Here is a 23,241-nt window from a genome sequence, read left to right as displayed (position 1 = left end):
GCCATTTACAGCAACATGGATGGAACTGCTTAGTGAAATAAGCCAGAAAGAAAAAGAATACTGGACTCCAGGATTTTATCCTACCACTTAATAATCTTTTTCTTCTCTTACATTTGCTTCTACTCGACCTAATCTCAGTTTGATCTTCTTCCATACAGTTAATCCCATCTTTTACCTTCATTTACATTCAGGTCTCAATGGTCCCACAGCCTCTTCCCTTTGACCTAAACATTTTCCCCAAAGTTAGGGGATGGTGGTTAAAAATTTTTTGAACCATGCAATTCTACCTGATTGCTTAGAAGTGCACTGTCAGGGAAAGAAAAAAAAAAAAAAGAAAGAAAGAAAAAAAAAAAGACTATATTCTTCTATATTCTTCCACTGTAGTACATAGCTACTAATTGCAAGCTTAGGACCTTGTGGGCCTAATTTCCGTACTTTCCACACAATTAGAACTGGACGTCGTATATGACAAGACTTCAGAAGATGCTCATTGATTCAAAAAGTAAAAAAAAAAAAAAAAGGTCAAAAAAAGAGTCAAAGAACAGTAATGATTGCACAGACAAAAGAAAACTATATTAAGAATCAAATTAAGCCCTACCTTTCCTCAGTATCATGGAGAAATGTAAAACTTTCCATCAACAGTTAAATAAAACAGGAAACTTTCCCCATTCACATGGAAAATAGTGATATCCTTAATCCAGATATGTAAATATAAATAGTGAGTTTAATTATGCCAAGCAAGTTAGAAACAGGAGGATTTAAATGGCGTATATACATATATATATAATAATAAATGTATATAACATATACAGATCTAGCTCCATCCATTTCCATTAAAGAAAAAGATGATTTTTACTCATTGGTAAATTCCCCCAAATAAACAAATGGTACATCTGTACCTAGTAAGCACATTTATTAAATGAACATTTGCAGAATTCTATTTTAGGATAAATAAATCCTTTAGAAGCATTCAGGGAAGAGGAAATCACAGAAAATTAAATAATCATGCTATAATTTCATAAACATAAAAAAGTCCAGAAAAATTCCTGAAGGCATAAATAATAGAGAAAAGAAACTTGTTATGAGTTGGGGGAATAAATGTTAAGGAACAGATGTGATGGGCAGAGCATATCACTAAATCTTAAAGTAGCTTACATACAAATCTCAAAGGAAGGATGAAGTGGTTGGCATTGTAGGCAGGGAGACTAATTCTATGCAAAGTGGGAGTGAAGAAGTCATTCCCATTCTGTCAAAGTAAAAAAGAGAACAGATATGAGTTCCCACCATTAACATACACAGCTAAAAACACACAGAATGGTCAAAGCACTGAAGTAAAACTGCTGAATGATGGGGATACCAGAGCAATAGGGTCAGCAATTACAGAGCAGAGGGTCAGTTATTTACCCTGATAATCATAGCACTTGGCTAACTGGGAAAAACAGCTCACTGCTGTTTTTCTATACAGTAGTTTCTAATATTTAATGTGTGTAACTTCTCCACCTTTATAAAGCTGAAAAATTGTAAGTGAGTTGTGAGACTGAAATCTACATAGGAATTAAGGTGACATAAATATCACCATTATTACTGACACCTTGACCAGCCCTCCCATGCCCTCCCACCCATAGTGAGGGCAGCAACTAGGGAGTTTCTTACAGAAGCTCAGCTAAGGACTGTGCACACCCTCCCAACTAAATGCCCCGAAAAGCAAACCTCACTTTGAGTCACTGGTTGTTATTCTGACAATTGAAACTTCCCATTTTCAATGAGAGAAATATCTAAGTATTTAAGAAAATGATTTACTAGAGACCAGAGAGTAACTGAAACCTTTGATCTTGCTCTGACTTTTAGTGTCCTAAAATGTCTATCTTGTTGAAATTAAAAAAATCCAAGCACAGTGTGACAGGAGGAGCACAGCACCTCATTTAACCTCATTACTTTGTTTCTAGTCAAAGAACCAAAGAAAGAGCAGCTTTTCTAACCAAGTCTCCAAATCCTGTTCTTTCCAATATGCTACTGTTGTTAACCATTTGCTTGTGATGCTTCTGAGCAGAAATCCACAACAAAATTAAATCAGACCCATCTTCCTAGTTATTTTAAGTATAATTATTCTCCCTCACTAAACTACCCACAAGCACACAGATTTCCACAGTTCCTTTATGAAAGGCAAAGACTTTTATTTCACACTTTGTACAAATGACTGAGGCATCAGAAGTACCATAAGCCAGATGTTTCAACCATTGGAGGATTAGTATGTTTATTGGTTTTGGTTTGTTTTTAGGCAGTTGGTTAGTGTGGGTATGAAACAGAGAATGAGAGATACTTGCAAGTCTGAAAGATTAGTCACTATTATACAGATGGCTTTTCTAGCTGCCCAAGGTACTCCTCTTTTGTCTAAAATAGCCATAATCAAACTTCAAAGGCCTCACACAAATGCCACCTACTTATCCAATCCTTTAGAATTTACAACTGAAGTCATCATAACTTACTCTCATACATACCCGGCAGACTTACCTTTTTTTTTTTTAAGTTATCCCATAGCATGTAATAAATGCAATACTGTGCCACTAATCACATCATAATAACTTTTATTCACCTGTTACCTCAGCATATAATCAAGATCCTGAAAAGCAGGAAAAATCTTACGGGTTATTTTCTCTTCAGCTTTATCTCAGTGTGCGAGACAGTAATTTTCAAATAAATGCTTGTGGGAAAGAATGCTTCTGAGAAAAAGTATGACAAGTACAAATGATGTACAATACAATACTGTATTTTCTACAAGTGATCTATCCATATCCTCTGGTTCACCTAAAACAAGGCTAAGAAGTTGAAGGTCTCAAACACTGCCTTAAATGACAGTGTATAGTTTTTGCTTTCATCAATCTAAGTTGCAGCTATATTACTGTGGAAAGGGGTCAATTTCTGTTGGAATCACATTACTTAAAAAGGTGACACTCAGGCAGGCAATTAATTGTTGATTCCTCTAGATCACAATTGAACACACTACTCAATTTGTGAAGAAACAAAGGTTCTAAGTACTGGAAACTAGTAACACGCCAAGCATCACATTACATATCAAAGTTCAGTCAGTGGCATTGTGAAGGTTCGAGCTCAGGACTATGAGAAATTTGTGCATACATGAGGACATTTCATTATACTAAACAACCAGCCAGGGTACCCAGGTGTGCATGGCATTGTGAAACAGGGAATCCAACATGTGCTGAAGTACTGGCAGAAATTTTTAGAATCTGTTTCTAGTCTCCTGAATCACTTATTATGAGAGAACTACCCTATCGTCAGAAACTCTGTACAATTGTAGGCTGCCAAATTATCCTGAAAAATTAGAAAGTAGTAATGAATTAAATATAAGGTAAGTGCTAAGCAAGTTGAGACTGACAGAAGAAAAAAGTGGAGTGGTGGGGTGGGGGTTATTGAGAAATTTTGGTATAGGCATTTTCAGGGCTAACTATCTACCACAAAGAAAGAAATAAAGCTACCCTTTTAGGAAAAAAAATGCACAAGGATGAGAATAGTGTAACTAGGATATTCCACTAAGGGCTATATCTGATCTGCTCAAGTCGCTATCTTGATTAGAGGATCAAACTGTTAGGAGTATCAAGAATCATTAAGCTCAAGGAAATACTCTCCAAGCATCATAAAGGCCCTGAAAGATAAGGGTGGGTTCCCAAACACTTCTAAATTTCAGTCCCTATGCAGAAAAAAATGTGCATAATGATTCATCACTTTCTTAAAAGGATAGAAACTGATGATCAGAAAGGGTTTTTGTAGTTGTCATGTTCCTGTGTAGTCTGGACTCCACTTAAATATTTCTGCCACAATAAGCTCACTTCCTTTTAACACAGCAACCTTTCAGAAACTATAGTAAACTGGTCTTCAGAAGGACAAAACTGGCCAGTCTACAGAGGCGATCCACTGGTCCTACTTTGAGTCTTGAAGCACCCATGTTCCTTAGAGTGTGTGTGGATGTCTAATACAAACATTAACATTCTAATCTGTGAGTTTTATATCATACAGATAACTATCCATAGGGCAACATGAGCTATGCACAGGCAATGTTCCACATCCAGGGCTAATGTAGGAATTTCTCTATAGTGTACTCTGATTATAGATGAATGCCTGACTTTTCAACTTAGATTTAGAAAATATTAGAAAGGCTAAACATCAAGATACTTGTTGCACTGATTTTGTACTATACGATTACAGTGCAGCTTATTTTCCATTCTAAATATTTCTGCATTTCTATCTACCATGAAAGAGAAAATTAATTGTAATACTTTTTACATTTTATAATTAAAAAAGTTAAATTTTTAACCTAAGCATCTAAACAGTGACAAGCAAATATTTACTAAGGAAAAAAAGGAGTTGCAATAGTTATGCTTTACTGATTCAGTTTAAATGTACAATTTCCTAAAGGTTGCAAAAAAAAAATATGCTAACAAGAAAAAAGTCTACGTAAGAGCTCAAATTTTATCTCCCAGACAACCAAAGGGAACAAGGAAATGTGAAAAGTTGCTCAGTTCTCATTAGCATAAAGGGAAATAATACTAGTTTTTCCAATGGAGAGAAAAAAATTTCTGTTCTCTTCAATGTGAAAATTCATTAGTTATTAGGTTGAAACTTAAATAGGATTCATAAAATCATACAACAGACATCATCAGTATTTTAACCATAAGCTATAAACATATCCCCCTCCCACACACCTTCAATAAAAGCACAAGTAGAACATCTTTTAAAACAACTGATTTTATACCAACATTTCACTGACGCAATTTATCAAAATAGGTTCCTGAGTTATTTTTTTCTAATCTCCCAAATTCAAAGTTAAATGAAAATCCCAGTAACTCAAACCACTTTGTTGGCAGTAAATATAGCTAACCACAGACACTCTAGATTGCAGGCAAGTGGGTTCTGAAAATGCTGAGATAATATAAGTCCTCAAATCAGAGTTACTACTTTAATATCATCACCAGAGACCTCATCATCAGAGACCACAGAGTAACTGGGTAGCTTATTGGAAAAGTTAAAGTGGCTGAGTCAGAAATTTCCATCAGACAGAGTAAATGACTGAAGGGTGAAAGAATAGTAAAAAAAAAAGGAACACAAGAAGGTAAAAGGATAGAAAAGGCAAATCATACTCCTCTTAGCAGAACAGCCAGAAACAGATTAAGTCCTTTCCATAAGAAAATATCTGATTCCCAATTATAGTAAAAGCTGAAAATACCCACAAACACAAACAACCTCAAGCTTCCTGTTTGCAGGCATCAATTTTATGGATTGTAATCCATAATTAGAATCTTTTTGTTTGGCTGAAACCAAACAGGAAGGTACCCACAAAAAGTTACAGTCCACACCTTGTCTAGTCTCAGAAAATGCAGATATTAAAATATATGTTACTTAAATGAAGCTTCTTTTCTTCTCAAGGAATCTATCATAGTCCCAAAATGAGATGGAAGTCATTTAAAGTTAAAAGGAAGCTGGAGGTAATTTAGTCTGAGTCACCCTATGCTCAGAACTGGTCTTTGAATTTCCATGAAATGGTCACAAAATTTGGTTCCCTTTAAAGTCTCACTGGATGTGCACCCAACTCACCCAATATTTGATGGTACTGATATCAGAAAATATTTCCTTACACTGCAGCAAATCTGTACCTTCTGTTAATCCATCATTATATTATCTGCTAGCATCAGATTTTTTTTTTCATACCTCATAAGGTAGCTACTACTGACATGTAATAGCTAACTTCTTAAATTAGCTGAAATTAAAATTTCAATTTAGTTTCATTCATGTGGGTATTGGCTATCACTGTGGACAGTGCGGGATACAGAACTTTCCCAGCATCACAGTTCTCTTGGACAGCACTGCTCTAAACAATAGTCAGTGTGATGGAGAGGACAGTGCTAATTTAGACACATGGACCACTAAGTAGAATTTAAAACCACTGTAAACATTCCTGTGTGTGTGTGGGTGGGTAGGGGGGTGGGGAGATGGGGGAGTATGATTTGTGAGACAGTGAGAAAGAAAAAGTGAGAAAATGCTATGTTTCATCACCAGATATAACCCATTTTGTCATTTTGCCAGGGTCTTGAACGTACTATTGGGTTTGTGTTAGGCACTGATTTATCTTCAAAATGCTTGTATATTAGATCCCTATGCTGCTTTTTCACTCAGCCTTAAAAGTGATGAGCAGGAAGGAAAAAAGATGGAGTTGTTTAACATGTATCAAGTAACCAGTGTGCAGATATCAGTTACAGAAACAAAGTGACTAAATCTCTACTTGGAAAGTATTTAACATAAAATAACTCAATTTTATGAAACATAATTGTTACTGAGTAAACCAAACTGAACTCTAATACTGAACCAATCTTCACTGATGGAAGGACTAAGGGTTCCAATTAGCAAATGTGGACAATCGTGAATTTTCAACTGATTTTGAAAATTAAATTGGTCACAAATGAAGCAGGAATATATGAATTTCTACAGGAGTTAAATAACTAATAACTCTTGATGTGACTGAAATGATCAAAAATAGAAATACTCTTAAAGCTAGTCAGTTTATTTTAAAAATAGACTTGTAGGGCCCTCCCTGGTGGTGCAGCGGGTTAAAGCACAGCACTAAGAAGCTAAAACCACATCAGCATGAGTTTGATCACTATCCTGGAGGTCAGGGCACGGCAATATCTCCTGATCCGCCGCTGCTCCCCTCAGCAGTGTACTTTGTCGCTCTGCTTGTTCTGCACCCCACTCTCTCTGGTGAATCCTCTCACTGCCCCTGCACCTCTATCCTGTACCCCAGTTCTGTATGCATAAATAAATAAATCTTTAAAAAAAAAGATTTGTAAAGTTTCATAATTAAATATTAAACATTGGCAGCCTTAGTGCAGTGTATTCTGTAGTAGTACATGGAGACATGTGAGATACTACTCTGTGAAAACTAATTGCATAAGGCTACAATATAATGCAACTAATTAAGCCTACTTTGATTCCCATCCTGGCTCTGATACTAGCTGAAAAATCTTGAACCAACTAGTTATCACCTGCATTTGCATATCTGTAGCTAGAGTAGTAATAACCAGTTTAATACTTGAGCAATGCAGGAAATGTGTGTGTTTACATAAAATACAAATTGTTTACAACTTAGACCTTTTACAGGTAGAAAAGAACAGACCACAGATAACCACCAGGGATCTCAAAAAGGTAAATACTATTAGTTAAGGGGCAGACAAAATTTTGTCAAAGTCATTTTCCACTAAGAATATCCAGATAGTAAGAATTTATTTCTTCTATTTTTGATTACATGTATCCCTCAAGAAACTCCAACTTTCTGAGGTTCTACTATTTGAATGGCACTTTTCCTGGCACTTGAACAAGCCCTCAAATGGTTTGGCAGCTCTCAGTTGGTTTGGTTTCTCTATTTGCCTTAGCCTAGAAAGAAAAGCCCTTAAACATCTACAGGATAAACCTATTTGTGCCCATTAAAAACCCAAGAAGATCACATCCAACTGAACTTAAGTAGAAGTTTACACCAAAAGAGGAAAAACCATTCTGGTTTATAGGCTTCATGTAACAACAGAGTTTCCTTAAGTATTAGCTAATGCAATTTCTATTTATCCTTGAGTCAAATATTTCCATTTTCAACTTCTTTTCTGCAAATGATACTTTAGACAGCACTTTCTTTTCTATAAGGATTAGTAAATTCACTTGAATTTCAATAATCTGATAGTACTTAGGTGTACACACATCAACTTAAAATTAAAAAGTGATTCTGCCAACCACTTTGGCCATATGTATGCAGTATATCAGGATGGAATTTTGTTTCATTTTATTTTCTTTATGAGAAATAAATTTGCATTCATCTTAGAGATACTTAAGTTAAATGTGAACTTTTGTTCAGCATCCCAAAGAAAGTTGGAAACTCGGTGCCATGGGAAGAGAGACCAAAACCAAAGCTCAGTAATTAAGAAGGAGGAAACTAAGATTTCTTCAGTAACACAAAAGTAAACAGGATACACCAAGTGGCAACATGGCTCTGTTCTGGATTTCATGTAGTGTTTAAAAAGCACTCCAGAAAATAAAAAGGCATTCTGAAGCCCTTCAGATCAGGATTCAAATATTGCTTAATTAAAGGCTAGAAGACTGTTGGGGGCAAGTTATTCTGAGTCTCAGGCTCATCATCTGTAAAATGAGGTAAAATGTTGTAAGGACTAAATTAGCTAGGAGAAGAGCCAAAAAAGCATCTGTCAATAAGAGGAAGCTCAATAAATGAAACATGTATTATTAGCATCACCACATTTAGTGAAATTTACAATTGGTTATTTTGTATTAAGTATTTCTCCCAGTCAGGTCCTACTTTTCTAGTCTCTAGCAAGATCTACTTTTCTAGTACAGAATGACTACTTTCTGAGTGTGTGGGAATGTTCCCTGGTAAGGAAATATAACGAAATCAACAGTTCACAGATTTCTATAGCTCTTGCTAACTGCCTATATGCATTTAAGGGAGAATATATTGTGGGCCTGAGTTAAAGGATTACCAGTATATCTAGAATATTTAATGTTCTATTACTCCAAATTTCTAGATTTGAAAATAAAGTGGAATTTTATGTATAAGTTATGTAATTATAGTTGACGAGAACACCACAAGATTCATCAAAGTAACATCATAAATGATAGGTGGGTAGGCTATTGAAGTCAATATTTAAGCAACATATTAACACACAGATTTAAAAAATGCATACCTAAAACTAGATGAACTTTCCTAATTTCTGCTGTTTGAGTTTCTCTAAAAAAAGCTTTCCGCCATGTCCAAATGTTTTGTTCTCTTAAATATGTAAAAAAAAAAAAAAAAAAAAAAGAGTTGTTCTTAGTCAGTTAATAGAAATAATGGCTTTACTAGAGCATATAAGGAACAAATTGAAAAAACAATGAACCCTACTCTAAATTCCAGATACCTGTCAGAATTTTATTTTTGCCTTTATCAACAGCTTACCAATTGATTTTCTATTGAAGAAGTGAATTTTCTTATTAAGAATTCAACATCCTGACATGTAAGGAAACAATCTAATTTGTCCTTTAAGTAGTCGTCCAGTTTAGATACAGGTTGTATGAAAAGTAGTTGATTCAGTGTAAGTGATAAACATTTGTCTCTTGGATACAAACACATCAGTTGAATGAGATAATCACAGCCTACATGAAAGAATATCCATATAGCTGAGTATTCCGTGAAATTTCGCCAGCACCACATACATCTTTCTTCATTATTTCTGTTGGTTTTACAATTTCCACCATACAAAATGGCAAACATCTGCTTTTACTTATCTGTATTTATCTGCTTTAACCACCAATAATCTTATAAGTAACTTTTCATTCAAACTGGTGCCTTGTAAAAAGGTATATGCTTCCTGTTTCAATTAACAGTTCATACTGAGGCACAGGTCTCTTAAGGTAAAATGATTACATCCTAATAGTCACCTACTGCCTAATGAATACAAATGTAGACTGTACCTTTACTAAAAGGTTTACTTGGAGCCAAGTGACTGAGCAGAGTACAACCTGGGAATAGGAACACCATCTTTTTTTTTTTTTTTTTTTAAATTAAACTAGAATGTGTTCTAAATGCTTTGGCTTTCCCTATATGCTGCTACTAAAACTAGCTTCAGTTCATCCTAAGTAAACTTGATAATCAAGTAATTCCCCTACAGAGGAAATGAAAGAAAATCTGAGGTAGCCCGAACCTGTGAGTAGGAAGACAAGCTATCCAAATACTTTTTTGCTATAGAAGTTTTATTTGCTTCATTTATTTTGAAAGGGGTCAAAATTATTTGAGTGATTTTTAAAAAAATTATCTAACATTTACCTGGAAGTACAAATTTGTTTTTTGTAACACTAAAAGCTTTTAAAGCAGTATTAACTTCTAATGTATCATGAGTAAAGAAATTTAGAAGACCATTCTATGTAACTATAAGAAAATAATGGAGTTGACATTTTTGTTCAAGTATCCTCATTGTCTTCCCATCACATACCATTTTAATTTTGCAATCTGCCCATTTATCACTTTAGCTTCCAAGTTAAAATTTTCAGATTTTTTACAATTTATCTCCCCATACAAACAGGAATTTTTGGTAGCTCTCCTGCCCACCCATGACAATGCAGGTATTTCTTTTTTTCTACTTTTCCTAATAAGTCTCTTCTTTTAAATGTTTAAAAAAATAAACTTCTACAAAATACATTATGTTTAACTTATTCAGCTAAAACTTTGTTTTTTAAAAAGATTCATTTTTATTTATTTATGCACACAAGAACTGGGGTGTAGGCCAGAGGTGCAGGGGGATGAAAGGATTCACCAGAGACATAGTTGGGAGCAGAACAGGCAGATACACTGAAATATACTGCTGAGGGGTGCAGCGTGCAAGACAGGAAGGTCCGTTACACCACTTGGGTCAACCCAGCTATCCCTGTGGATAGCTTCATAGTGGTGAGACTTAAACCCTTTCACCACTAAGGAGGCCCCAGTTTAGTTAAAATTTTATAGGAGCTGTGCCTCCCTTATCTAACAAAAAATCATAAAAATACTGAATGAAGTAAGCACCCTCTAAGAAACTAACTGGATACCCTAGTAATAAGCATGATAAAATGATACCACATCATTCCAGAACACACACACACACACACACACACACACACACATTAATGAATTCAGTTAGCTCAGGTCAGTCTACCCACCTAGCAGAAAAATGTCATTCTACCAAATTTTCTAGGGTATCTCTTATGTAAAAGGACACCCAAGAAATACCGACATCTGTCAGCTACCAATTGCCCGTTGAGAGAGAACTATTACACCAACACAGAAAATGAAGACAGGTTGCTCAAGGAAGCATTTCAAAGTGTGCTAAAGAGACACACAGGAAAGAAACTTAACAAGAGATAGCAGTGAGCTTGAGAGGTGGTGGGCTCTGATAGGGTTGTATTTGGAGTGTAGAGTGACATTTCAGGTAGGGGGCGGGGTCACAGAAACAAAGGTGTGGAAAAGCAACGTAAAATGGCAGTATCATCAACAGAACAAATGTACCACAGTGTATTACAAAATGTTTTATAATTATTTCCTCTTTTGTAAGGCCATGGAGTAGGTAAAGTATTATTTCTAACAAACAAATAAAACTGAAGCTTAAAGATAGGAAGGTTTTCTCTGAGTCCATACACCAATTAAGTGGTAAAGAGTTGTGAAAACTAGGTCTTAACCACTCTTGGTTCAACATACTTCCTGTTACAAAGTCCAGTCTGATGTGATTTCAATGTTAATGAAATATTTAATGTATCAGTAAACTGGAGAAATTACTGCAAAATAATTCTCAGAGGAACTCACTCATTAAAAAGAAAGCTGTCAGAAATGTAAAGTAAGAAGGTAGCCTCATAGTCTGCTTAAAATCAACTATGAAATGGGACATAAAGTGTGCTTTATAGGATATGGGGTTTTGTTTTCATATTTGAATTTATCAAAATTTTATTTTTATTTATTTAGTTTTTTTATGTTCCTTATTATGGGTTCTCCCCATATGTTCCCTCCAGATGTGAGGAACACATGTTGAAAAAAATTCATGCAACTGAAGAGAGGTAAAGGGTGCATACACTTTTGATTCCTACTTACTTGTTAAGTATGTAATATACTATGAGGACCTCTCACTTATTCTATCAAACTACTTGTAGTAGCTTAACAATGCCCCTTTCACTTGTGTATACATATATTATTGTGTCACTATTAGAATCACCCTTTTTACTCACAAATGTCTGGGTTTGGCCTATAAATTATTTGGGAAGCCTGACTTGAAGCCTCAGTAGTTATCCTAGTCTGGGGAGTCTGTGTGCTATGGAAGCCAAGTTCATGGAATTCAGGGATGTTCAAGCAAAGTAAACTGGACAGTGTATCAATAGCTACCCAACTCCTTCACTATTTTAAAAACTTCCAGTCTGTCTCCTCCAACACACACATATAGCTTACAACCATCGTTAAAAGAATCAGCCCTTTAGAACTTAAACAGGGTAACCATAAAAAAAGAAAAGAAAAAGGGAAACAGTTGTGGGTACAGTAAAGTCCAATTTGAAATAATGAAGTCTGATTAATAAAAAAGTAGACATGAAAAGTTAGAATCCAACAATGACAGGATAAGGAACTGTTTGTAGATAAAAACAGAAAGTGATTTGTAAGTACAGACACTGAGAGTGAACAGTTCTTTCCAACATCACTGTTCACCAGATGTTAGGCCAAACTCCAAAAGTGCAGATAGGAAGATGAGGATGGTCAGTTCCTTTTTTTCTCTATTTCAGGTTTCCCATTTGGAGAATAAGGACCTCCTAATAGTAATTGCTAACTTTCTTTATCTCACAGTGTATCCTAATTTGAAAGAAAAAGATTCAATGTCTAAAAGTATTTGGTAGAAAGGTGATACTAAAATTAAGTAGAAGTAATAACAACGATCATGACATGACACCTCTACAGTCAATAAACAACAAATTTTGTTGTTGATGGGAATGCAGTAAAAAGGAAAAACATATCCTTAAGTCATTCACACTTTCATAATATGTAGTTAAAAGTCCTAGAGAAAAGTTAGCGACTCCGCCTTTATGAGTCATTAGAAAAATAAAAACAAAGAAAAAAGTCCAGTGGTGACTCCCTTGATATTTGTTCACGAAGGACTGTATAGTATTAGCAGTGCTCATCATATACTAAGTCTGCAAAGTTTAGTGGTAAATCAGCCTTGGTATTTCTAATACAAGTTTCCAGAAAGATGCAGTGACACTTCAGCCAAGAAGTGGCTCTCTCTGAAGAGAGTCCGTAGTGAGCAATAAGGTAAAAACCACAAGCAAATTTTTAAAAATATGGACTCTGTTAACCCATTTTAACTCATGAAAGCTGACACAACCGGCATCTGACATAAACCTTATTTCCCTAAGATTTCTACCTATCAATTTTGAAATCTTGAAGTTGCTAACAATTTATATAATGTGCACGTCTTTTATAATGTGCATGTTTAATTTCTTCTAAAAAAGAAGAATTATTTGTTTATATTTGTTTATATTTTTTAGTAGCTAAGTACTATCACATGCTATCAGAAAATATGCAATCATAAAGATTTGATGAGAAAGTCTCCAATGACATCACAATAATAAATTTATAACATCTTCCTAGTGATGACTGAAATATTAAAAAGGTTATAAATGAATATTTTTAGTTCAGTCAAAAATTTCCAAAGAAGCCATTTTTTTTCTTATAAATTACCAAATAGTAAAAAATTTTAAGTTCTACTGGTCACAATCTCTTCTGTAACTTTCATCTCAGCTTTCCTTGCATGAAAGTAGCCATAGACAACATGTAAACAAACATGGCTTGGCCCAGTTAAACTTTACTTATAGACTTTCAAATCAGAGTTTTACAAAAATTTTACTTGTCACAAAATATTCTACTTCTTCCTCTCCCTCCCTTATTTAAAAAAAAAAGTAAGGCCCTGTCTGGTGGTGCAGTGGGTTAAAGCACAGCACTAAGAAGCTTAAGCCACTGCCACTTCCACATGAGTTCGATCCCGGCCTGCCTGGAGGTGATCCACATGGCAGGCAGACCTCTCCTGATCTGCCCGCTGCTCCCCTCAGCAGTGTACTTCGTCGATCTGCCTGTTCTGCTCCCCACTCTGTCTCTGGTGAATCCTCTCACCCTCCGCATCTGGGCCTGTACCCCAGTTCTGTATGAATAAATAAATCTTTAAAAAAAAGAAAAAAAAGAAAGTCATTCTCAGCTCACTTGCCATAGAAAAACAATTAGAGGATGGGCTTGATTAGTCTATGGGCCATAATTTGCAGATTCTACTTTAGAATAAATTTCAGTTTCAGGAGGGGAAAAAATTGCTAATCCTTGAACACTGAGAGAGAAATAATTTGCCACTGCAAAAACATAAGAAATCAATCCAGTAACTCCTTGAGTGAGGGCAGTTCATTTGACTCCAAAATATTATACTGGCTAGGATTCCTACATCAGGCTAGGCACAATAGTCTCCTCAGTATATTTGAAATGTCCCTTGGAAACATCCACATGTATAATCTGAGTATAAAATACAGATTCCTGGGACCATCTCCAAAGCATTCAACTAATATCAAGCAGGACAAGAAATATATTAGGAATGTGGGGGGCTAGTAAAGCTCTCCACATCATTCTAATGTTGCCTAGAGGTTTTTAAAACCATTGAAATGTGCAGACTTGAATCCATAATATGTGAAGTGCTCTCAAAACTCAGTAAGTACCGTACAACTAAAAAGGGAGAGGGCAAAAGATTAGAAAACACACTTCAACAAATGATGTAAGAATGGCAAGCCAAGAGGCTCGAAAGCATTAGTCATTAGAGAAATGCAAAGTAAAGCCACATGAGATAACATTACATACTGAGAACATTACATACTGATAAAATAGCTAAAGTGAAAGGGGAAAAGGACCCTGACAATAAAAGGGGCAGGTAACAATGCAACACATTTAGAACTCTTATAAGTGCTGATGAGAAAGCAAAATAGTACAGCCACTCTTAAAACAAATTTGGCAGTTTCTAAGTTAACTTTTCACTACATGACCCAGTAGTTCCATTGTAGGTGCTTACCCAAGAGAAAAGAAAACTTCTCCTACTGTCTCTCTCTCTTCTTCACAAACACACATATACATGCAAACACACATACACATAGGGATTTTTACTTAAAAAAATACCAAAATTAAAAACTCAAAAGATTTTTCAACCTTTGAAAGGACAAGGAAACTTGGGAGAGCCAAACACTGGAACTCAGCAGTTAAAAAAAATTATTACTGATAGACATAACATCATCTGATATATTTTATGCTTGATGAAAAAAGGCAAATTCAAAACTACTTACTGAATTTTTTATGACAGTTTTACAAAGGCGAAATATATGGACAGAAAACTCAATGGTTGGTAGGGATAAGAGGGAAAAGAGTGAAGTTTGGGGATTATAACTATTATATGCATATGTACATAGATTGTTTTTCTTTAAATGAAATGATAGTAAAATAAACAGTTTCTGGAGTTTTGTTTGTCACGGTTTTTAAGAATTACTATCTGGGGTTCTCCCTGGTGGCACAAGAGGTTAAAGCCTAGCACTATGAAACTCCTCACAGCCACTACAGCACAAGTTCAAGCTTCAGCCAGGGAGGGACCCACATGGTTCAGTAGCAGACCTCTCAGTCTTGCCCACTGCTCCCTCAGCAGTGTATCCATCTGCCAGTTCTGCTCCCCACTCTGTCTCTGGTGAATCCTCTCAATCCCTGTACCTCTGGCCTGTCCCCTAGTTCTTGTATGCATAAATAAATAAATATTTAAAAAATATATTAACTGGGAAGTTTTTTGCATTGGTTTCTAAATTCAAATATCTGGAAATAAAGGACCTAAGTAATCCCTGAGGTACTTCTGATATAAAAACTAATTATCCTTGGTAGGAGTTATCCAAGATCTAGGGTATCCTAATTTTATAGTTCAGAAGCACAGCACACCTTTAAATGGGCCATCAGTAAGATACATGAATCCAATGGCTCTTCCAGTGGCGATTTTTCCCTGCTATGGATCGGTGGGGTCATTTAAAATACACTTCTGCACTTAAAGAACAAGAATTTCAAGCAGTTTACTGAAGCTTTGTGGTATCTAGAACTAACTTCTTCATGAGCAATAGAACAGCACATTGGTTATAGTCACTAGTGGAAAATTCATTTATCTCAAACACTATGTCGCTGACAAGAACAGAAGCAAGACTATGGCCTGTGGCTTTAGCTGAGCTTATATTCTGAATATGTTTAATCCTAACATGTGCATGCCTTTAAATATTAAACCTTTCAGGATGAGTATACCAGAAATGTATTTTTTTGAAAAATAAAACACTGATCCAGCAGTGACCTCCTACAAGTGAATGAAAAATAAATTTTAAGTTTTAAATTAAAAAGTATATTAACCCATTAACATTCATACCAAACGTTAACCCTAAAATAACCAGAAATCTTGATTTGTTTTGATTCATTCATAATAATATGAATAATTTAAGTATGATAGCAGTAATCAAACACATTAGGAATGAACCTTAAGTATCTATATAATTTAAAAGAAAGAGGAAGAGGAAGAGGGAGAAGATGGAAAAGCAAAGAGAATGGAAGATTTAATAACACTGTGAATATTCAGTTTTAAACATTCCTAATTCTAGGCCTCAGTGTGCCAATAACTAGCTCTTTATTTAGCCTTTAGTCTTTTGGTACAACTTACTTTCCCACCCTTGACACCAGATTTTTCACCTGGCAAATGAAGACATTGGCTCAGATCAGTGATTTTTAATGATTTCTACCCTACGACCATTTTAAAGAAAATACCAATTAACTATACAGCTTCCCACATGGGAGAATTCACCCTTGAAGTACCTGTTAGTTAAAAAAAATTTTTTTCAATGATCTCAGAAATGCTTAATAAAAGAATTCTTATTACACGAATAGCAGCTACATCCATTTGGAAAAAAAAAATCATTTTAAGAAGTACTATATACCTGTAGAAAGCAACACACTTCAAGATTTTTTTCCCTCTCTTATGTGAGAGGCATTTGCATGAACTTAGAGGGTAATTTTACAACAATTCCTTTACACAAATTCCTCTCCAAGAACATGTACATGTACCACTGGGCACTTTTTGTTGTGGAACTTTCCTCATACAATAGGTGGCATGCAGCAAATAATTTTTTTAAATATGTATCTAGGGGCCCTCCCTGGTGGCGCAGCGGGCTAAAGCACTGCACTAAGAAGCTTAAGGCACTTCCGCATGAGTTCGATTCCCGCCTGCCCGGAGGTGACCACATGGCGTGGCAGACCTCTCCTGACCGGCCCGCTGCTCCCCTCAGCAGTGTACGTCGTTGATCTGCCTGTTCTGCTCCCCACTCTATCCCTGGTGAATCTTCTCACTCTCCGCATCTCTGGCCTGTACCCCAATTCTGTATGAATAAATAATAAAAAAAATGTATCTAGGAATACTTCCATCTTCCAAATAGTATGGTGTTTATTTTGGACCTAAGGAAATAATTTAGTCTATCATTCTAATTTAAAAAAATAAAACACAAAATAGTATTTTAGAAATATTTTTACTAAAATTTTATTTTTAATGATAACCTCCAAGAGAAAAATTGCATGAAATGTCTACATTTTATTTCCCCATGTTGAGTAGATCTCATTTATAAGGTGATCCGATGAGAAAAATAAGATTTTACAAATTTAATTCTGGCATTGTGATATATGATACCAATGGGCCATTTTAGCTGCTCTTTACATGTTTATACTCTGAGAAGGAGTATAAATTATGTCAAATATAGTATCCCTAAACCAACCGGGAGCATCTAATAATGTATTTTATTCATTCACTCATTCGAATATTTGCTGATTATGTAAAGGATAATAAGACACACATCTCCCAGTTTAAGGGATCATGGTCTCGTTAATATAAAACAAAACTGCTTGGGAAATGTGAAGAAAAGGAAAAAGTTTGAGCAGTCAGTGCCATCAGCCTAGATGCACACAAGACAGGCTTTCGATCTCTGTACTGTACCAGGCTTCATACTTTTTCCTTTAAAGTTCTGAATTTATGTCACGAATGCAGTTTATGCCACTATACCATTGGGAGGTCCAGAACCTAAAATGAACCAACATTTTCTAGACACATTTCTGAAAATCTACTAAGTTGTATTCTACACTGAAGAAAAAGGATTTGCTTTCAGAATAGCTAGCTGACTACCTTTGCTTAAGAAATGTCAGTACTAGGTGCACTGATTTCATGTGTTAAGTGCTCATTCTCACAAGTACAGCTAACCAACTTTGGAGATTGTGGGACTTTCCATCTGCAGAACAGTAAAAATACATAATACCAAATAGCTTCAAAGAAAGAAAAAAAAAGGTTGGCAGTGAGAGAAGGGCAAGTTGGAAATACAAGTGATAAATGGCTAAAACTGGGAAAACTCTAATGTGTAAAAAATTGCAGAAGAGTTGATATAAAGTTTAAAAGGGTTTAGAAATGATTTTGATGGACAGGTTAATGCTCTCCTACCAAAACATTATGATAATATGAAATCTTTGTTGGGAGGGAGAAGAGTAAGATTGTAATGACAAATGAGCAACTCAAATGAAGTAGTATTAAATGGGAGTCTGTCTGGAGGGGGAAAACAAAGGAAAGTGGAGTCTGGGCTGTGCTTCAGGCAAAAAAAATTCAGCCAAGAAGCTGAAACTAGCCCCCAGTAAAGTTTGTCAATTGATTAAAATTACTTACTTTTAGTAAAATGTAGTCCCAGCCCCAATGTAATCTAGTAAATTTTCACAACATTGCTGAAAAATAATTATCTTTGTCTGACAGTCATAAATTGTGATAACTTTGAGTTATACATCTACTGATTAAAAAAAAAAAGACTGAGAATTACCTCAAATTCTCTTTAAAAATCATGCATAGATCCCAGCCGTTTTAGAAGAAATAAAGCATTGTTACTAAACACTGGCAAGAGTATTCCCTTTACAAAAAAAGTATTCAGGTGTTCCAAATGTGCTCTTAAACAAGAAATAATGATGGGTGGTGATATTTAGTTAGACTTAATTCTTTTCACCTACATACAATGTCTCCCTTTGTTCCTTATTTTAAGAGTGATTTCCCAATGTAAAAATACTGCCATAATTTTTTAAAGGTCTTTCCAAGTGATGAGTATCATTGACTAGACTACCCTAAAATTTAGTAAACAATGGATTTTAACTTGGAAATTTTTCCAGTATTTCCCTTTCCCTAATGTCAGCTCCTACCCATGACCTATATCGAGACATTCACAACAAAGGTCATAGGGCACCCCACCATTCCTAAAGAAAAGGCAGCAGGAAGGAACAGACATCCATCCATTGCATTACTATCCTCAATGTCTGCTGGAATCTACTCCATTACTCCAAGTTACAATTGTACATAAACCTATCAAAGGTTTAGACTGAAAAACAGAACTGGAGGGGACAGATGTTATAAAAGGGGATTCAAAAATCTGTGCTAGAGTATTAAGCAAATTACTGCTACATTTCTTTTTCAAATTGAGTTGTAGTTTCAGTAGGAAGAAGAGTGTCAACTATCTTGTATGTTTTACCTATGTTTTTGTATGTCTATGTTTATGAGCTTTATTCTGGTTAATTAGGGTCTAAAGACATTGTCAGGGAGTAACTGGGCCACAATTAAGAGCTAAATTAGAGAAAGATACACTTTTATTAGACTTGACTAACACCAGATGAAAAACACCACCGCCATTAGGACCTCCCTAGTATATAATACACCATTTCCTTTGATGATCTTGGACCCAAAAAGCCCGATACTTTCAAAGATGTTCTAAACAATTTCTGCCCACCTTCGAAATTAATCAATATTGAATTCTAATTAAGTGAATAAGTCACAGAGAACTTCCTTGCCACTTTGGCATATTAGGAAAATTGGATTGCCAAATACCACACTGTGCAAAATGAAAGCCAATTTGAAAACATTAAACTCCAAAGTTCAGGAAGAGAAAAATCTTGAGTTTTTAGATGTAAAGTATTTGTTGACTCCGTTAAGAAAAAATATGGTAGAACAAATCATGTGTCTTGTTAGAAACAAGATGAACTAAGAACAGTATAAATGTACAGAAAGTGCCTTTCAAGCTTACTCCAGTTGACTGATAAGTACAGGGCACTGGGTATAATCACAGCACTAAATAAGCAGTGCTTTACGTGAACTCCAATTTCATTCAACTCTTCATCCACCCCAAGGAAGCACTTCACATTATTACAACAATCACATCTTCTCTAGAGATAAACAAATTCATACTCAGAAGGCTAATAGCAACCAGGCAACCTCAAAGAGTAGGGCTTTCAAGTGTAGATTTGCCTTTCCATCATTTGGGTGCCAAAGTCTTGACACTGCCTGTGAGACCTACATTTGCACATAAATGTCAGAATCTTCACCAAAACTAGGTGAAAGACTAGGGGTAAAATCCCAGACCTAGGATCCAAAACAGTTCAGGAACAATAGGATAGGTCCTGCCCCATAAGTATTCTAGTTAAAACCAGTTGACTGTCTTCTAATGTTTGGAACTCTGAGAAAGAAAGCATTTAGACTTTCGGGAATTTGGGGGGAGTCCCAAGCACCCCACAAAACCATCTGAGTCAAATCAAAGTGACAGTGAAACAGGCAGTTCCAAGAAAGCAATGATTCTTATTTTCAATTCCACATTCCCAAGACATTTCAGACCACAATGCTCAGTTGAAACGAATGACGTCCACAACAAAGAGCTTCACAGGCACTGGACAGCACTCGGGGACTTCTGATGCTTCCTAGAGCCAAAGAATAGGCAAAGACAACTAAAGATATGGTAATCCCGTACCCAAGATCTAAATTTTAAAAAGTGTTCCAGGTAAGGAAAATCCAGGGCTACCTGCTGTTGGCTGGATATTAGTACAGAGATCCACTAAAAATCAAGGTCATCAGTCAATCTCCTGCTCCCGCTTGCTCAATGCCTTTTTTTTTTTTTTTTTTTTTTTTTTGCAGCTTCCTGTCCCTCTAGCCCGCGCTGAGCAGTGCCAGGACTAAACTTTTAAATCTTGAAGAAGGTGGGAAAGTCGACCAGAAAAAAAACTGGACTGGGCAATGTAGAGAAGGAGGGAAAGAGTCAAGTTTCAAAACAAAGGCTCCACACGGAACTAAATGTCAACCCCTCCCCACTTCCTAGCCTTCAAGCCAGCAAGACTGGGCCTGGATTTGTAAGAACACAAATAAGTCCGATTTACGCAGCTCTCTCGCGTTCGGGTTCACCAAGGGCTTTGCTAATTACTAGCACATTTGCACAACCACTTGCTGCGGGTAACGCCGGGCTCTCCCTCCGCCACCCCCACCCCCACCCCCATCACCTTACACAGGTAAAAACTAAGCCTTGGAACGTGACTTGCCCAAGGTCCCACAGTACAGCGTAAACTCAACCCCCCTTCCACGTCCACGCCAAGCCAGCATCAGGGGGCGCAATGCAAGGGCCTGGGGTGGGGGGCGAACGGACTACGCCCCGGCACGCGGACCCCAGCTGGGGCGAGGGGGTGGGCCCGCGCTCATTTCACGCCCTGCGCCTACCTTCCTTGACGCCGGGCAGCTTGGACTGGTCGATGCTGACTTCAGCCATGTTGGGCCAGGGTCCTGGCTGCCCCTCGCCGCCCGCTTCCAAGCCGCCGACGGCCCCGTGCGCCTCCCCGCACGCAGCAGCAGCAGCAGCGCCAGACGCGGCGCAAAGTCCCGCCGGCGGCGCGCGCGCGTTCCCGGAGGAACGAGCGGGCCGCAGGGTCAGGGCTGGCGACAAAGCCGGCGGGAGACCGGCCCTGGCGCACCAGCCAGGCGGCCCAGCTGCCCCGCCGCAGCCACCTGCTCCAGCGGCCCGGCCCAGATCGGTCCCAAATAGCTGAAGCCCGGAAATAGACCCCGGCCGTCCAGTACGGAGGGAGAGAGGAGACAGAAAAGGAGGCGGGCGGGCCTGGTGGGGAGGGGGAGGGGAGCTGCAGGTCTGTAACCGCAATTGCGAGTGGCTGGCGAGAGAAGAACAGCTCCAGCTGCCGCCTCCCTGCTGTCTCCTTTGTGCCGAGTGGCGCGCCCAAAGCTGGGGCCCCGCTGTGCCCCCGCCCCCGGGCCCTGCCTCCCTCCCACTGGAGGGTCGCGGCTCTCTGTGCGGGCTTTGTGTCCAGAAAGCCTCAACAGAAAGGCCTCACGGGTCACCCAGAGCACAGTCGTTGCTGTCACCGGTGTAGTCAGCATTCTGTGCGGCTCCTGGGGTTGAGATTTGAACAGGATGCTTATTGTGACCTGGGTAGGTCTCAGGAACTCTTTGCCTGCAAGATTACAGAAAAGATAACCTAGGAGCATTAAAATAACCCGCTAATACAAGGCAAGGAGTGTGAGAGCGGCTGATAATGGACCACTTTAGGGAACTCTGTTCACTGTCAGCTGGGGGAACGTAGTCATCCATTCATCAATAACACTTGAATATCTACTGGATGTGATTAAGATACTGGGAGTGAAAAAAATGTGTCAGACAGAGACGTTCTTAACAGAACGTTACACATCGGACTATAATTGTAACAATTTTCTCTCTCTGAATTAGACATCTCCTGGCTGCATCTCCTAGCCACAGAATTCTCCCTCCTTTTGGGGGAGCCCTCCTCCTCCAAGCTTGTGCAATCATAGAACCTCTTCCACCCCTCTTTTCCCTCCCCACCCACACATGTTCATCTAAGATTGGGTGTGTGAAGAGGGAGGTTGAGCAGAGTACTTCCCTGCTATTATGACAGATAAGTATTCTCTTTCCTGTGGGGAAGATTTGGCTTCCCTAGTAAATAAGCCAAATTGAAGGCAGAACAAAGATAAGAGAGAGATGAAGATTACCTGAAGCTAGTAAAAGGTAATTTTCTGTCACCTGAAAAGGTCAAAGGATGGAGGTTTTATCTGGAAAAAAGAACAAAGGCCGTCTTTAGAAGAGCAAAAAATTAAGAGAAGACATTCTAAACTAGAGTATGGCAAAAGTATGACAAACAGGCAAAACCCAGCCCACTGGATTTGAATGACTTCTTTAAAATGACTACTTTTAGTAGTTACATGTGATACAAATAAAATATAATATCAATTTTGCTCTTAGGTCTCAAAGTCAAAAATATTTACTATTGAAACCTAATAAGAAAAAGTTTGCAACCTCTGTACTAGTGACAAAGAACACCCAGTCAAATTCAATGAGTAAATAGGAAGGAGGTAATATCAGAGAGGATTTTCAAATCCCCTACCTGCTAATGACCTTTTTATTTAACATCCTGTGGTCAAAGAGACTATTTATAATAGCAGGGTTTTTTGGTTTGTTTGTTTTTGGTAGTTCCTCTCTCCCCCCCACCCCACCCCTCTTGCTCTTCATAACTCTATTTTCTCCACTTCTCTGTCATACTCTGCCCTGGAATACTGAGTTATGAACACATGGACAAGGTTGTCTTGTCTTATCTTTCTGGTTGAGTGACCACTTGGAAGGAAGGAGAGAAATGTCAGGATATGTGTTACTGTCTCCTCCCCTTTACAGGCCAAAGTTCTTGCCATATTATGACCCTCCCGTGCCTACCTGAAACCTCTTTCCCATCTGGGGTCTCTCACATACCATCTC

General features: G+C 37.4%; 1 protein-coding gene across 2 annotated transcripts in view; it reads right to left on the bottom strand.

Annotated features, from left to right (window-relative positions):
• CCDC50 (coiled-coil domain containing 50) overlaps nucleotides 1-21,313 on the bottom strand; it is a 57,097-nt gene extending 35,784 nt beyond the window's left edge. For both annotated transcript variants that reach the window (XM_012729969.1, XM_012729963.1), the window contains exon 1: nucleotides 21,186-21,313. In XM_012729969.1, coding sequence (XP_012585423.1) covers nucleotides 21,186-21,234 — 49 coding nt within the window. In that variant the 5' untranslated portion in view covers nucleotides 21,235-21,313. The remainder of the gene's footprint in view (nucleotides 1-21,185) is intronic.
• Nucleotides 21,314-23,241: the final 1,928 nt, after the last annotated feature.

The sequence above is a fragment of the Condylura cristata genome, unplaced genomic scaffold, assembly GCF_000260355.1.
Source record: "Condylura cristata isolate star-nosed mole 26May11 unplaced genomic scaffold, ConCri1.0 scaffold00003, whole genome shotgun sequence".
NCBI classification, from domain to species: Eukaryota; Metazoa; Chordata; class Mammalia; order Eulipotyphla; family Talpidae; genus Condylura; species Condylura cristata.
Note: the sequence above shows the minus strand (reverse complement) of the source record. Positions and strands in the feature narration are given on the sequence as shown.